The 16,097-nt window shown below is 42.1% G+C and overlaps 1 protein-coding gene across 27 annotated transcripts in view; it reads left to right on the top strand.

The window, feature by feature from the left end:
* LOC5579421 (glutamate-gated chloride channel) overlaps positions 1 to 16,097 on the top strand; it is a 472,520-nt gene that overhangs the window by 398,439 nt on the left and 57,984 nt on the right. For 14 of the 27 annotated variants that reach the window (XM_021842827.1, XM_021842825.1, XM_021842828.1 and 11 more), the window contains one exon: positions 14,709 to 14,759. The exons of 2 other annotated variants lie outside the window; for them this stretch is intronic. In XM_021842827.1, the coding sequence (XP_021698519.1) occupies positions 14,709 to 14,759 (51 nt within the window). Of the gene's footprint in view, positions 1 to 14,708; positions 14,760 to 15,301; positions 15,320 to 16,097 lie in introns of all 27 variants that reach the window. 11 more of the 27 variants (XM_021842806.1, XM_021842811.1, XM_021842809.1 and 8 more) reach the window with 1 other exon arrangement.

The following is a 16,097-nucleotide window of genomic DNA, read 5'->3' as shown; positions in this document are numbered from 1 at the left end:
AACGAACCTGTAGCCACCAAAACCAGGCTAGGATGGGTCGTGTTTGGCCGATCAGGAACCATGGAGCCAGATCCATCGCATCGAGTACTCCACGTGTGCACCCATTCCCACGACGACGATCTCAACGAGCTGGTAAAGCAGTTCTTCACGACGGAAAGCGTAGGAGTATCTGCATCGACCCTAACGGAGTCGGAGGACGATCGACGAGCACGAGAAATACTTGAGGCGACGACGGTTCGGAATCCCTCTGGAAGATACCAAACGGGCCTGCTCTGGAAGTTGGACGAAGTCAAATTTCCGAACAGTCGGCCAATGGCTGAGCGGCGTCTCCAATGCCTCGAACACCGTCTCTCAAAGTCACCCGATCTTTACGAAAAAGTAAGGCAGCAAATGTCTGAATATCAGGTGAAAGGTTACGCCCATCAAGCTACAACAAGGGAGCTGGAAGAATCGGATCCTAAACGCGTGTGGTACCTACCACTAGGCATCGTTGTAAACCCTCGGAAGCCCGATAAACTACGTGTCGTGTGGGATGCGGCCGCCGCCGTACAAGGAGTCTCGTTCAATTCGGTACTTCTGAAAGGACCGGATATGCTTGTGCCGTTACAAACTGTACTTTCGCGTTATCGACAGAAGGAGATAGCCGTCAGCGCCGATATTATGGAAATGTTCCATCAGGTGCAGATAAGACCGGAAGACCGACAAGCCCAGAGGTTCCTATGGCGGGACAGTCGAGCGGAAGCTACGAAGGTTTTCGTGATGGATGTGGCAATCTTTGGTTCAACTTGCTCGCCGTGTTCTACGCAGTATGTGAAGAATATCAACGCCGACGAACATGCAGCAGAGTTCCCGAGAGCAGCGGTCGCCATCAAAGATAACACCTACGTCGATGACTATCTCGATAGCGTTGACACTGTCGACGAAGCGGTTCAACTGGCTTTAGATGTGAAAACCGTGCACGAACGAGGAGGGTTCCAGATACGGCATTGGATGTCGAACTCCCCAGAAGTATTAAGGCGTATCGGAGAACAGAACACTCAAGCGGTTAAAAGTTTCGTGATGGACAAAGACAGTCAGCAAGAACGTATTCTGGGAATGGTCTGGTTGCCTAACGAGGACATGTTCTCCTACACGACAACTATCCGAAGCGATTTGGAGCGCCTCTTCGACGTAGCTGTTGTTCCTACCAAACGAGAAGTTTTGAGGCTAGTGATGAGCCTGTTTGACCCTCTGGGACTCATTGCATCGTTTGTGGTAGAAGGAAAGGTCATCATTCAGGAAATTTGGAGAGCGAATGTTGGCTGGGACGAACGAATTCCTGCCGAAATGCTTCCTCGATGGCAACAGTGGTTGGAGGTGTTACGATTGCTGGACAAAGTAAGGATACCACGGTGTTACTTCCCGGGATACAGCAAGAAAGCATACGAATCTCTGGAGCTACATATCTTTGTCGACGCCAGCGAGAGCGCTTTCGCGGCTGTCGCCTACTTCAGGATCGTTGACAAAGGGGAGGTTCGATGCAGCTTGGTGGGAGCGAAGACCAAAGTAGCACCGTTAAAACTGCTCTCTATTCCTCGCTTGGAGGTTCAAGCGGCAACGATTGGGACGCGGCTAATGAAGACCATCGTGGACAACCATACCATTCCAGTGAAGCGCAGAGTAATGTGGAGCGATTCCAGGACTGTGCTCGCATGGCTCCGTTCCGATCAAAGGCGATATCGTCAGTTCGTAGCATTCCGTGTTACGGAGATACTGGAGGAAACAAGCGTAGCTGACTGGAGATGGGTGCCATCGAAACAGAATGTGGCGGATGAGGCCACGAAATGGGGTAAAAGTCCCAACTACTTGGAGAGCTGCAGGTGGTTCAACGGTCCTGCATTCTTAAACGAGGACGAGAGTCAGTGGCCCAAGGAGGAAACCACATCGGAGCAGTGTACGACCGAAGAGCTGAGGAGTGTACATGTTCATGTGCAGACCTTGGCTGAACCTGTAATTCAGTTCCAACGATTTTCGAAATGGGAGAGACTTGTCAGAGCTGTTGCTTACGTGCGCCGTTTCTACAACAATTGCTTACGGAAAAGGGCCGGCTCTGCGAGAAAAGGGGATACGCTCTCCAGTGAGGAGCTGAATCTTGCCGAGTACTCGGTCTGGAAGATGGTGCAGGCGGAAGTGTTTCAGGAGGAGTTTGCGCTTCTACAAAAAAATCGAATCGTTCCCGAGAGTCAACAGAAGCCTGTGGAGAAAAGCAGCAAAATCTACAAGCTATCACCGTTTCTGGGCGAAGGAGATATCATCCGGAAGAACAGCCGGATTTCAGCGTCACCGCATGTTTCATACGAGACGAAGTTTCCGGTTATCGTGCCCAAAGACCACCATGCAACGCACCTTCTGGTGAACTGGTACCACCGGAAATATGGCCACGCAAATGGAGAAACGGTCGTCAATGAAATGCGACAAAGATACCATGTCCCGAAGCTTAGGGTCGTCGTAAGGAAGACTACGAAATTCTGCGTTTGGTGCTCTGTATACCGAGTTGTACCCCAGGTACCAAAAATGGGTCCACTGCCATTGGCGCGGCTTACGCCCTACGTGAGAGCGTTCACCTTCGTAGGACTGGACTATTTCGGACCACTGAATGTTCGCGTGGGACGGGCAAGCGTCAAACGATGGGTAGCTCTGTTTACCTGCCTGACTACCAGGGCAGTACATTTGGAGGTAGCTGCTTCGTTATCAACGGACTCGTGCAAACAGGCTATCCGGAGATTCATCGCACGAAGAGGAGCTCCACAGGAGGTTTATTCGGACCAGGGGACGAACTTCCAGGGAGTCAGCAGTGAACTGTCGAAACAAATACGATCAATCAATGCAACACTGGCTTCCACCTTTACCAACTACAGGACCCAGTGGAAGTTCAATCCACCGTACGCTCCTCACATGGGGGGTGTATGGGAGCGACTAGTTCGCTCCGTTAAGAGAGGACTGAGTTGTCTGCTGACAGACAGAAATCCCGACGATGAAGCTTTGTCTACAGTTCTTGCAGAAGTCGAATCCCTGGTGAACTCACGCCCACTGACCTACCTACCCTTGGAGAGCGAAGAGCACGAAGCCTTAACACCCAACCACTTTCTGCTCCTGAGCTCCAGTGGGGTGGTCCAACCAACTACGAAGCCTACGGATGAATCAGCGGCCCTTCGTTCCAGCTGGAATGCTATCCAGGTTATGCTGGACAACTTCTGGAGACGCTGGCTCAAGGAGTATCTCCCGATCATGTCACCTCAATCGAAATGGTTCGGAGAGTTGCGGAACGTTCAAGTGGGAGATTTGGTGATGATAGCCAGCGAAAAGGAGAGAAACAGCTGGACGCGAGGACGAATCCAGCGAGTTTATCCAGGAAAGGACGGACGAGTTAGGCGAGTAGACGTGCAGACTACGATGGGAGTTCACCAACGCCCGGTATCCAAGTTGGCTATACTGAGCGTCACTGGAGATCCTGGTATAGCTGAAGGTTCTGGCAGCAATACGGGGAGGGGTATGTACGCGACGCAACCCACTGCGTTCAGTACCGCCCCGACAAATTCGCTATCATCTAGTGGCGATTCCTAAAACCTTCGCTGACACCTAACTGACACCCTGTACCTTGCATACGTAAACCTATGTTTGACAAAACGACAGAAAGTTAGAAGACGAACACGTGAAAAGATATTTCCATTGTTAAAATCCACTTAAATTTCTATTTTGTATCTTAAACTTATAAAATCGTAAGTAAAATGAAATCTTAAAACCTATTGTGAACTAAAATAATTGAAAATCTACAGCACAACACAAAACATTGACAAATAAGCAGTTACAAACGACGGACAGTACACGAAGAAAATTAAAACTGTGAGTAACATAAAATTCTATTAAAATCATGCAATAATAAAGTGTTTTGTTGTAGCTTTAAGCTTACTCTGCTAAACAACGAGTTTGTCTGGAGAGGTTTTCGAAACGTCCAATAGTCCGTCCCGTAACAGTACACTTAGTACGGAAGTGAAGTTTACCAGACCGCAAGGTCTTGTGGAGTCCATAGTAAGCACGACTTCCGGCGATGATACGTCTTCGAATTTCTCTGCTGCAGTTGTTATCCGACGTTATCAATGATCCGAGATAGACGAATTCGTCCACCACCTCGAACTCATCCCCGTCGATCGTCACGCGTCTGCCTATGCGAGCTCTATCGCGCTCGGTTCCTCCAGCCAGCAGATATTTCGTCTTCGACGTATTTACCTTCAATCCAACCCGATCTGCTTCAAGTTTCAGCCTGGTATACTGTTCAGCAATCACCTGGAACGTTCTTCCGACAATGTCCACGTCGTCAGCGAAACAAATGAACTGGCTGGATTTATTGAAGATCGTGCCCCGCATGTTGAAGCCCGCCCGTTTCATAACACCTTCTAGCGCAATATTGAACAGGAGGCAGGAAAGACCATCGCCTTGTCGAAGTCCTTTGCGTGTTTCAAACGGGTCCGATAAAGCACCCGATATCTTCACACAGCACTGTACACTATCCATCGTAGCTTTGATCAGTCTAGTCAGTTTCCCGGGAAAACCGTTCTCGTCCATAATCTTCCATAGCTCTTCGCGGTCGATGGTATCATAGGCCGCTTTGAAATCGACTTTGAAAGGGACTTGATATTCGCGACACTTTTGAAGGATCTGCCGCAACATGAAGATTTGGTCTGTCGTCGATCGCCCGTCCACAAATCCGGCTTGATAACTTCCAACAAATCTGCTTGCCAGTGGCGATAGACGGCGGAAGATGATCTGGGAAAGCACTTTATAGGCTGCATTAAGAATGGTGATCGCTCGATAGTTCTCACATTCTAACTTGTCACCCTTTTTGTATATTGGGTATATTATTCCCTCCTTCCACTCCTCCGGTAGCTGTTCTGTATCCCAGATCCTGGCTATCAATCGGTGCAGACAAGTGGCCAACCTGTCCGGGCCCATTTTAATAAGTTCCGCTCCAATACCATCCTTTCCAGCTGCTTTGTTGTTCTTGAGCTGTTTGATAGCATCCTTAACTTCACCTATTGTGGGAGTTGGCACGTCTCCCTCATCCGCCGTACTGATGAAGCCATTCCTCCTGCTGTCTTGATCTTCCTCCTCTGCGCCGTTTAGGTGTTCATCGTAGTGCTGCTTCCACCTTTCAATCACCTCACGTTCGTCCGTCAAGATACCACCATCCTTATCCCGGCACATTTCGGATCGCGGCACAAAGCCTTTGCGGGATGCATTTAGTTTCTTGTAGAACTTACGTGTTTCTTGAGAACGATACAACTGCTCCATCTCTTCGCACTCCAACTCTTCCAGGCGGCGCTTTTTATCCCGGAATAGATGGGTTTGCTGTCTTCGCTTCTGTTTGTATCGTTCCACGTTTTGACGGGTGCCTTGCTGCAGCATCATCGCCCGCGCTGCATTCTTCTCGTCCAAAACCGTCTGACACTCCTCGTCGAACCAACCGTTCCGTCGATTTGCTTCCACGAACCCAATGGCACCTTCCGCTGCGTTGTTTATGGCAGCTTTGAGACTACTCCAGCAGTCCTCAAGAGGGGCTTCGGTGAGCTCTCTCTCTTCCGGCAACGCTGCCTCAAGGCTTTGCGCGTATTCAGTTGCGACTTCGGGTTGCTTGAGTCGCTCCAGATTGTACCGGGGCGGGCGTCGGTACCGAATGTTGTTCACAACGGAAAGTCGTTGGCGCACTTTAACCGTCACAAGGTAGTGGTCCGAATCGATGTTTGCGCCGCGATAGGTTCTGACGTCGATAATGTCCGAGAAGTGCCTTCCATCAATCAAAACGTGGTCGATTTGCGATTCAGTCAGTTGGGGTGATCTCCAGGTGTACCGATACGGGAGGCTGTGCTGGAAGTAGGTACTACGTATGGCCATGTTTTTGGAGGCGGCGAAATCAATCAGTCTAAGGCCGTTTTCGTTCGTAAGCTGGTGAGCGCTGAACTTCCCTATAATCGGTCTAAATTCCTCCTCCTGGCCAACCTGAGCGTTGAGATCTCCGATAACGATTTTGACATCATGGCTTGGGCAGCCGTCGTATTCACGTTCCAGCTGCGCGTAGAAAGCGTCCTTATCGTCATCGTCACTTGCTAGGTGAGGGCTGTGCACGTTGATTATGCTGATATTGAAGAAACGGCCTTTGATCCTCAACTTGCACATTCTGTTGTCGATTGGCCACCACCCAATCACGCGCCTCTGCATTTCGCCCATCACGATAAAAGCTGTGCCCAGCTCATGTCTATTACCGCAGCTCTGGTAGATGGTATAACCATCCCTATACGTATGTACCGTCGACCCTTTCCAGCAAACCTCCTGCAGCGCTACGATGTCGAACTTGCGGACCCTCAATAATTCGGAAAGAATGCGGGTACTTCCCAAGAAATTGAGAGACTTACAGTTCCATGATCCGAGTTTCCAATCGTTAGTCCGTTTTCGATGCCTGGGTCTATGCCGATTGTTCCGGTCCGAATTTACATTGTATGCTTCCTGTAGTGATGATTTTTACGGCTGGCTTGTAAGGCCTGCACCAACCCCCTGTCTCGCCGGAGGATCATCGTGCACAGCACTGTTTAGAGTCCCACGCTGGCACTAGGACGATGATCAGCCGCTCCTAACATGGAGAACAGACGCTGTTTTGAGCCGCCCCTAACATGGAGAACAGACGCTCTGATAAGCTACACCCTCAGAAGAGAGGAGCCCCCCTTCCCTGTCAGCATACGACCAAGGTTCCACCAGGGTTGGTTACCCGATCTTCCCTACGGTTACTTGTATCCCAGGCGGCACCACGGGGAGGTAGGGATAGGAGTTACTGGACAAGAGGCTAAGGACCACAAATGGGGTCTATTTTATACCTGCAGGTACGCGAAGTACCAATGGTACGCATTGTCCAGTCATTTACCACCCACGCCAAGAAGGCTGAGGAGCCCAAATAACAATTATAATACTTGCTGGTTTTAATAAAGGTGTTTTTAGAGGTGCATTCAATCATAACAAATTCCACAAAGCATTGAAAAGTGCTTAATCTTTGAAATGAAAAAACACTTCAAAGTGCTTTGATTATACCGTATATTCGGGTGAAATGGATCACCGTGTCACACAATTATATTTCTTACTAATAGAGCACCAATATCAATGTAGCCTGTAGTAAATACACATTGATTGTCTCTACTATTATTGAACTGTGTGTTGTTCGTGTTAAATTATACTTATTTCTATAAAATTAATGAAAAAATCTAGAATCATGTTTGGTGTGGTATTGACAAATATCCATAAACTTCAAGCTCAAACAAGAATTTGAATCTGGTGGCTGTCTGAAAGTTTGTAAGGACGCTTAATTTATATCCCCAAAAAAGATTTCATCAGCAAATTGTGCTTTTTTTGTAATAGATAAATTCCTGATAATTTAACAGAAATTTCTTTGGAAATTGCCTACATTTAGGCGTCCTTCTATGTTATTCGCGAAAACTAATTATTTATTATTTAAAGAAATATAGAGTTGTTAAGAATTTAAGGGCTGTCCATTAATTATGTAAGGGTTTATGGGGGGAGGGGGGGTTTGAGATTTCTTACGCGCCATACAATTAATTTTTAATTTTCATACAAAAAATCTTACCATGGGGGGAGGGGGGTTGAAAACCCCCGAAAATTGTCTTACGTAATTAATGCATCGCCCCTTAGCAAGAATATATGCTTGCGGGGAGTTCAAATTTAGTAAGTAAAGTTGTTTCAGAACAAATAATAGCCTTATTGATATGTGATCAATTTCAACCTCAAAAATGAGCGATTTCAGCGGAAATCACGGTACCTAGAAGTACTTCTGGTAAAACGTATTCGCCGGCCTAGTTTCCGGTTTTCGGTGGTGATTTAAAGGTGGCCTAAAGACAATGTATGTTTAGAAATTTTAAAAAATGTTCCAAACTAGTTAGTACTGGAATGTAAGTAAACATTTATCATCCCATACAGGGTGTCCGCAAATTATCCGTACAAACTTTGAAGACATGGCTCTATACAACCAAGCATAATAAATTCAATATTCTTGCATGGTTTTAAACATTGGCTTGTTATATTCTTAAGAAGTAAGTTTGACACATTTCCAATTTCAAATAATTGCACAATCAACCCAAATGTATTGAGGTGTCTTAAAGGGAGCTGTTTCCGAGCTTTATGACGGAAGAGAAATGTCCATGCAACTCACTGGATTTGAACCGTAAAATTTTCTATTTCCAGTCTAACTCGAAGCCACTTACCTGTAGATTACTTCAAATAATAATAGGACATTTGGATTCATCTCTTTGCGGTTTTAGGGATAACACATCTCCAGTATGACTAGCGGCCCTCAGGCAAACGTGGCGCCATACCAGCGTCGAAACGTCGGGTTAAATAATAAAACTCGTTTTTAACAAAAAACACTGCGTTGCCGATATTTCATCAATCATTGAAAATACAGTCGAACTCTCAATAGAAAACAAAATACAACTTTAAAAAATTTCGAAATAATTGCTTGATACTGATATAGGCAAATTTCAATTTTTCGGAGACGTTTTGCCTGAGGGCCGCTAGTCATACTGGAGATGTGCTATCCCTAAAACCGCAAAGAGATGAATCCAAATGTCCTATTATTATTTGAAGTAATCTAGAGGTAAGTGGCTTCGAGTTAGACTGGAAATAGAAAATTTTACGGTTCAAATCCAGTGAGTTGCATGGACATTTGTCTTCCGTCATAAAGCTCGGAAAACAGCTCCCTTTAAGACACCTCAATACATTTGGGTTGATTGTGCAATTATTTGAAATTGGAAATGTGTCAAACGTACTTCTTAAGAATATAATAAGCCAATGTTTAAAACCATGCAAGAATATTGAATTTATTATGCTTGGTTGTATAGAGCCATGTGTTCAAAGTTTGTACGGATAATTTGCGGACACCCTGTAGTGAAAACTCATTCTTCAAACCTCACTGAAGAATCTTGTTGAAGAAACAAATTCCTTTTGAGTTCATTTTGTTTGGGATTTTTGCAGATCTATAATCCGTTAAGAAGCTAAATAACACTGCGGAACACGTTTTTGTCTCAAGCATCAAAATATCACTATTGACTTAATTAAGGGTTGCTGAATCCATTGCCGTTTTCAAAAATATCATAGCACGTCTAGTTTTTGAGATATAGGCTGTTAAAAATACAAAATTTTACAATATCAGCCAACTTGCATGCAAGTATTCCAGCTTGTATGGCATATTTGCTTAATTTGCCACAGAAACCAAACTTCATTCGTTAAACAATACTTATCAGCAAAGTTCATAATACTTTCGATGCTCGAAAGTTTTTTTTTGGTGATTAAGACAAGTATTGTATTTTGCCAAATAAGAGATACAAAGAGTTTTGTATGGAGACTACAAGCATGTTGAAAAAATCGATTTAATCTAAATTTAATCTTCAAATTTCAACCAAATTATGACTGAAATGAAAGTTTAAGTCCTTTTTTGCATGCTTCCTGAATTAGATCACAAAAAAAAGATTGATAAATTATACTTTAAATTTCATGTAAACATCGATTAAACTAGTTGTATACAACTTTGGTGACCTGTAGCTAAAAATTGTGACGTGTGGGTCACTTCTGAGAACGGCATCAGATTCAGCGACCCCAAATCTACTAGAGACACATAATTTGAACCTTAAGACACGCAAAAATGTCTAAGTTTTTACTTACATTCCAGCACTAATGCGCTCAGATAATTTTTCAAAATTTTTGATGGTAATTTCCATGTAAATCTTCATCGTCTTTGGGCCACCTTCAAATCTCCACTTAGAAAGGTGAAAATTTATGGTAAGGAAGGTAAAAAAGAGAGGAGATTGGATTTTTAAACTTTTTTTTTAATTTTGAACCGCCCTACCCTCTCATATCTGGTTACGATTCAAAATTAAAACAAAAATTGAGAATCCCATAGCTAACTACCATTTTTACGATAAAAATAGCGTACTGGGAATATTCAGATTTTTCGGTTCTACAAGTGGCCCTAAGACAATGTAGGTTTATATGAAATTTACTATGCAGAAATTTTGAAATACGTTTTAAACTCGTTAGCACTGTTATGTTAGTATAAAATGATTATCTCATAGTGAAAACTCATATTTTTAACCCTAATAAGGAAATTTACTGTTTATTCCAAGCTTATCTTGTTTGAGATTTTTGCTGAAGTTTGCTGGATTATAATCTCTAATGGAGCTGAAAAAAAGCAAACAAATTCATGAATATCTCTTCTGCCATTTATAGAATTAAAGTGTTCTCTTTAGCAACTTCCTTTATTAGTGATTGAATAATATGTTTTCCACTACGAGATGGTAAGTTTATAACATATGTATTTTAAAATTATAAGGTTATTATAATTTAATAACCATGAAAATACGGTTATTTACATATAAACCTGGATCGCCTTTAGGCCACCTTTAAAACAACACCTCTAAAACAGCTGTAAATTTCACAGAACACTATTTTTATCCAGAAGATTGGTAAGATGTACAAAGAGATCATTCTTGAGGCACTAATCGTTTTCTGCATCTGTAAATAGCATATCAATTGGTATTTTTTCCGGTTCAAACAATAATAATAAAAATAACGGAACGAATTGAGTTCATAGAATTGCATCACCTAATCGAAACTTTTGTTTGTTTACCTTTTTCAAGGCTCTAGCTTTCGTGAGAGCTTCGTTGATTGCCGTCAGTATAAGAGCACATTGAAGCCTCCTGTATTTTGCCTGTGTTGGTAGCAAAGCTCAAAGCTTTGAGCCAACCCTTTTCCAGTAGAGAAGCTAGGCAAAATACAGGACGCTTCGATGCTTACTGACTTTAAAATGGCTTGCTCAATTTTCACCACCTAATTAAATTTTCAATCTTGTCGCTCCCTTGCGACGCCTATGCACCTATTCGTTTCCATCATTTGCTTCTATAGACTCCCTTTACCTTTGAGTCGCATGACCGATACAGCCATAAAACAAAAATAATTTCGTGAGAGCTTCAAATTTGAGCCAGAGCTAAAAAAATACTATTAAAGACTGCGCTAAGACCGAATAAACAGTCTGATTTGGAAATGTTTGCGCTAGTTAAGGACTTTGCATAAGATTTCTCACGATCGAAAACTCATATATTATATTGTACGGAATGATCACCAATGCTTCAACTTTAATCAATCTTAAACTGACTGGATGGAATCCGTTTTTTTATTGTTGCCGTTCGAGGCTCTTAATTGCGATATGTATATAAATTTTCTTTGTCATGAATTTTACGCAATAGCAAGAAATTTTACTGTCACGCAAAAATCATTATGTTATTATGATTCAACCGACATCATGGTGGTTTCAATATTATGAAAAAGAATTGGATTATAAATAACTTATTGGTTGATATTCGTTTGATCAAGAGCTCTTAACGCTGGTTTTATTACGTATTTTAGGATGTCGCTTAACGACACTATACAATAGCTCTTGTCTATGTTTTTTGGTACACTTACAAGGACACAAAGTTTTGAAACGGTCTAGAGGAATGAAGGTTGTTAACTTTTGAATTTTTGGCTTTTTGGGTTTAACAAAGGAATTGTGGTAAAAACAGCTTAGGTATTCTGAGTTAGGTGACACTGTTCAACTTCTTCCCAATCGGTCCCCAAGATCATCAAATTGTTTAGTAGAGAATGTATTCGAAATATTGTGAAATTTTATGCGCAATTGGGATTGTGATACCTAAATTGAAGTTGTTTTGATTTGGAAAAGGAGTCTAGAGGCCATAAATGATAATCTGAAAGTCCAAGATGGCGACCCGAAATTCAGATGGCGATTGTTTTTTGATGGTTTAGCCTCTAAAACCATGTTTGAATTTTCAAATCATAAATTTTGGCTTTTAGAATCTTTTCTCATACAGTGCCCGTTCGATTTTGACAACTTTATTATTTTCCGCATACCAAAAACTGGAATTTCTGGCCGCCATCTTGGATTTTCGAATTATCAATTTTGGCCGCTAGACTCTTTCCCCATAACAACAATAATCATATTGTATGATTGTAGGGGTCAAAACTTCATGAAACGGTCATCATCTTTAATTTCAGGCCGCCACCTTGGATATTCATATTATTATCAAAAAAAACGGAAACCAGAACTTAACCGGAGTGGGATATAAACGAATCGTAGTTTGGTTTTCGAGTCTTCCTGGAAACACAACCAGTATGTAAACCAAACATGGTGTGCAGCTGTTGAGAACATATGTTGGGAATTTTTGATCCGCACTGGTACTGAACCGGTAATTTGTAATAATAATGTATCATAGCCATCGTAATTCAGTGTGTACGTCAGAAACCATGTACCTACTGGAAAAGGGATGGCTCAAAGCTGCGGACTTTGCTACCAACTCAGGCATCCAAGAGTTCGGCAAAATATAGGACGTTAAGATGCTAACTGACTCTACGAAATTTCAATCTTGTCTTCCTTGCGACGCCTATCCACCTATTAATTTCATCATTTGTAAAAATCTTCTACAGATTGCCTTTACCTTTGAGTCGCATGCCCGATATAGCCACAACAAAATAATATAAAACAAACACTGTAGGTACCTTCTCTATGTTTATTCTTCAAAAAAAAACGTCAATATATATTGGAGAAGGGGCCCTGATCAGCCGTACGACACAACTTAGTCGCGATGCTCTTCTTCGTCTTCTTCGTTATTCTGGCCAACCGACACTTTCTGGCATCTGTTGGAGTTTTATGTCCGCCTATTTCGGGTACTAAGCCTAAACACGGACGCCCAGTGAGGCCTCCACACACACCTTGGACCCTACATATCGAACACATCAACACATTGGCCGGGACCAACGGATTAACTTCCCTTCCGAAGGAAGACGTGTTCAGAGATTTTATACCTCAGAAAATCCCGACGGCGTCGAAGGGAATTGATACCCGACCTAATGGCGTGAGAGGCAATCACGCTTACCAAAACACCACCAACGCTGCTATTGCGATGTTCTCACAAGAGCGCTGGACGGCACTGACGTCCATCTTCCGGACACAATTCCGGATCCTTGTGGTCAACTGCTTCGTATCCTCTGCCCGCCAATTATTTTCGTACACTAGAGCACTGAGGGAGCCGGAAAAATCCTCAATGGGACGTCACTGGGGCAAATTGGGCGGTAAAACCGTACACGCTCTCGAAGTACTTGCTGTTTCAGTGCCAACTTCGATTAAACTGACAGCACCGGAGCGAAAAGAAACATGCCACACATTTTTTGGGGAATCCAATGAGCAATTCTCTTGGAGAGAAAAACAAATGGTCCTAGAATTGATTCAAGATCAACCGTCGTCTGTCCGGTAACGTGTATTTATGAATCACAACCGATGCACCAATTTGGTGGTGTTATATATTACAGAAGTAGAGTCGACATAAGAGACATATAACCCGATCGGCTCATCATGAATCCGAATTAAACTCGATGCACACTTAAATAATTTTACGGATTCCTGTGAAATTTCAACAGCTGAACAGTTTGGTAGAATAAATTAACGGAGTACGGTAAATTTTTACAGTATTCGGTAAAAAATCACCGGAATCCGTTAAATTCCGATGAAGTTACGGTGTATTATTTCACCGAACTGTTCAGCTGTTGAGATAACGGTGAAATTCACCGTAAGAGCTTAGTGTGTGTCAACTTAACATTGATCTAATATTGGGTACGATTTAAGTCGACTCTAACCCGACATCCGGTAGAGACATCAAATCGGCACATTTTCTATATGCCTTGCCCACTTAGTCAGTAAAATGATATTCCTTCATTTGAAATTTCATTTTCTGCCCACTTTTCAAATGAATGTGTTAAATTTTCTCTGCTGCAATTTTCACTGGAATATATTTTTCTTTGTAGCTTATCAGTAAAGTGACAGCTCTGCGCTTAAAGTAATTCGCAAGGAAATTCTCGAAAAAATGCTCACCATCTATATTTTGGTGTCACAAACTCCCAAAGCTCCACAGGGCTACGACAAGGTCATCTATTTTGGCGCGTCTTTTCCCTGGATCCTCTTTGACACATTATCTCGCTGCTCGTCCGTTCGCGTAACGTTTTGGGTGAAAAGTAGAGCGTACCAAACTAATGATACCGTTAGGCGCCAGAAGACGATGTACATTATGTTGATTAATTTTATTCAATTAGTTGTGTAGTTTCCCATTTGGGAGTTAGTTATCGTTTTCCGGTCTGTTTTCTCTTTAGTTAGGAATTTGCTCGCGTACGAAATAGGGATATTCCAGTATGTAAGAAATTTCCGTTTGTCCTAAATTTAGGTACTTTATATTTTATCTCTTTTGAATAATGACATCACTGCACCTGTTCCGATATAAGTTGAACTGAGTTATTGTAGTTATTTTCAGCATTCGTATTCATTGCCGTAAGTTCATAATCGTATTTATTTCATCTCATTTGATCATTTGACTTTTATATTAAATTCCATACAGCATAGTTTAAGAATGAGTAGCTTTTTCATTGCCTTCTATGAATCCCTATCGATTTTACTTAGTTAGACGACTCTACATAAAAATCGATTTCAAACTAAACTCCAACAACAAAACCCAAAACAACTCTCTTTCTCTCTCAATAAGTGTGCTAGTACCAACCAATATGTGTAATATCGTTTCCAGCGTCTTCCAGCTGTCCTAAACAGGATCGGAATAATACTCGCGAGTCCCCTGGTAAGCTATCTCTTATCTATACATCAACCAACATTCGACCGCCTGTTTTACCCTGCCAGAACGATTCAACATCAATTTGAAGTCTGATTCGGCTCACATAGAACTCCTTACAAAACACTCTCCCAACAACTCTCGGAGGACCAGAGACAGTTGCCATTGAGTCACCCATCACCTACTAAACACTCAAACACTCACGTTTCGATCAAATTTGGAGCAAAATTTTAAACTCAAAATACATAGTTGTGCAAGCCTAACAGCCGTACAGCTTGAAATTTGCTTTTGACCACAATTAACATACTAATCAAAAATGAGCTGCTTTTAGAGCTGGCTATCAGCTTGATATTGCTCGCTAACACCGATATGGTATTGTTTGTAATTTTTCTATTATTTTCGAGCTAGTTACTGGGCTGAATAAATCTGTATCGATTTTCTTTCTTTTACTTTCTACCTTTTTCTTCACCAATCGCTGCGGCCTGTTTATGAAACAAAATCTCATGCCAAACAATTGTCGACTTCCAATAAAAAACCGTTCCAATCCAAAGACATCAAGAATATTTTCGGTAAAGTCTGTTTGACCTTGTCAGCAATCAACGCCCAATCCCATGCTATATCCCCAATTTGTTTCACACCTAGACGATAGCGTTAGTTTTCTTTTTATGTTTGCTGTAAACATGACGAATGCTTTTTCTAACAAACATAGAATGGAATGACGGATGATACTAATCATGATTAGTACGTTGTGCACATATAATCGCATTAGAATAGTAGCAAACACGCGTACTGAGTCGAAACAAATAAGGTGAAAGATGCTGATCACATGTTCAATATGAACCGAAAGAAAATTAGGTATAACTTAGTTGTGTATATTTATAATTGATCTTAAAGACGGTGTGATCAAATTACCACTCCACAGCACTCAGAAAAAAAATAAAGTGGATGTAACTATCGCAATAATCGATTTATTTTTTGTACGAAACTATTGTATTATTCAGGAAATTATTGAACCGTCACCTAACCAACAAACTATTCACATGCTGAAAACACACAATTTAATCTGAATGTCTTTTCCATTTAACCTTTCCGAAAAATGCCACTAGTTTATAGTCCAAGTATGTAGTTTCAGAGTTATTCATGAATGTCTTGGAGTACCATATCATCAATTCAACGAAGGTTGGTGTGTCATCGGCAAAGTTGTTCAGCAGATCAGATACTATCTGATAGTGAATAATCTGATTGATAATTTATGCGCAAGGAAACGCAACTAACAACTTTTTTAAAATTCTGTTCTATCTGGCTGTGAAACATTTTATTGGCAATGTGTTCGCTTACTGGAGCTAG

This window comes from Aedes aegypti, chromosome 2 (genome assembly GCF_002204515.2).
Source record: "Aedes aegypti strain LVP_AGWG chromosome 2, AaegL5.0 Primary Assembly, whole genome shotgun sequence".
Classification (NCBI taxonomy): domain Eukaryota; kingdom Metazoa; phylum Arthropoda; class Insecta; order Diptera; family Culicidae; genus Aedes; species Aedes aegypti.
The sequence above is the reverse complement of the archived record's forward strand: the minus strand, read 5'-3'. Positions and strand labels throughout refer to the sequence as shown.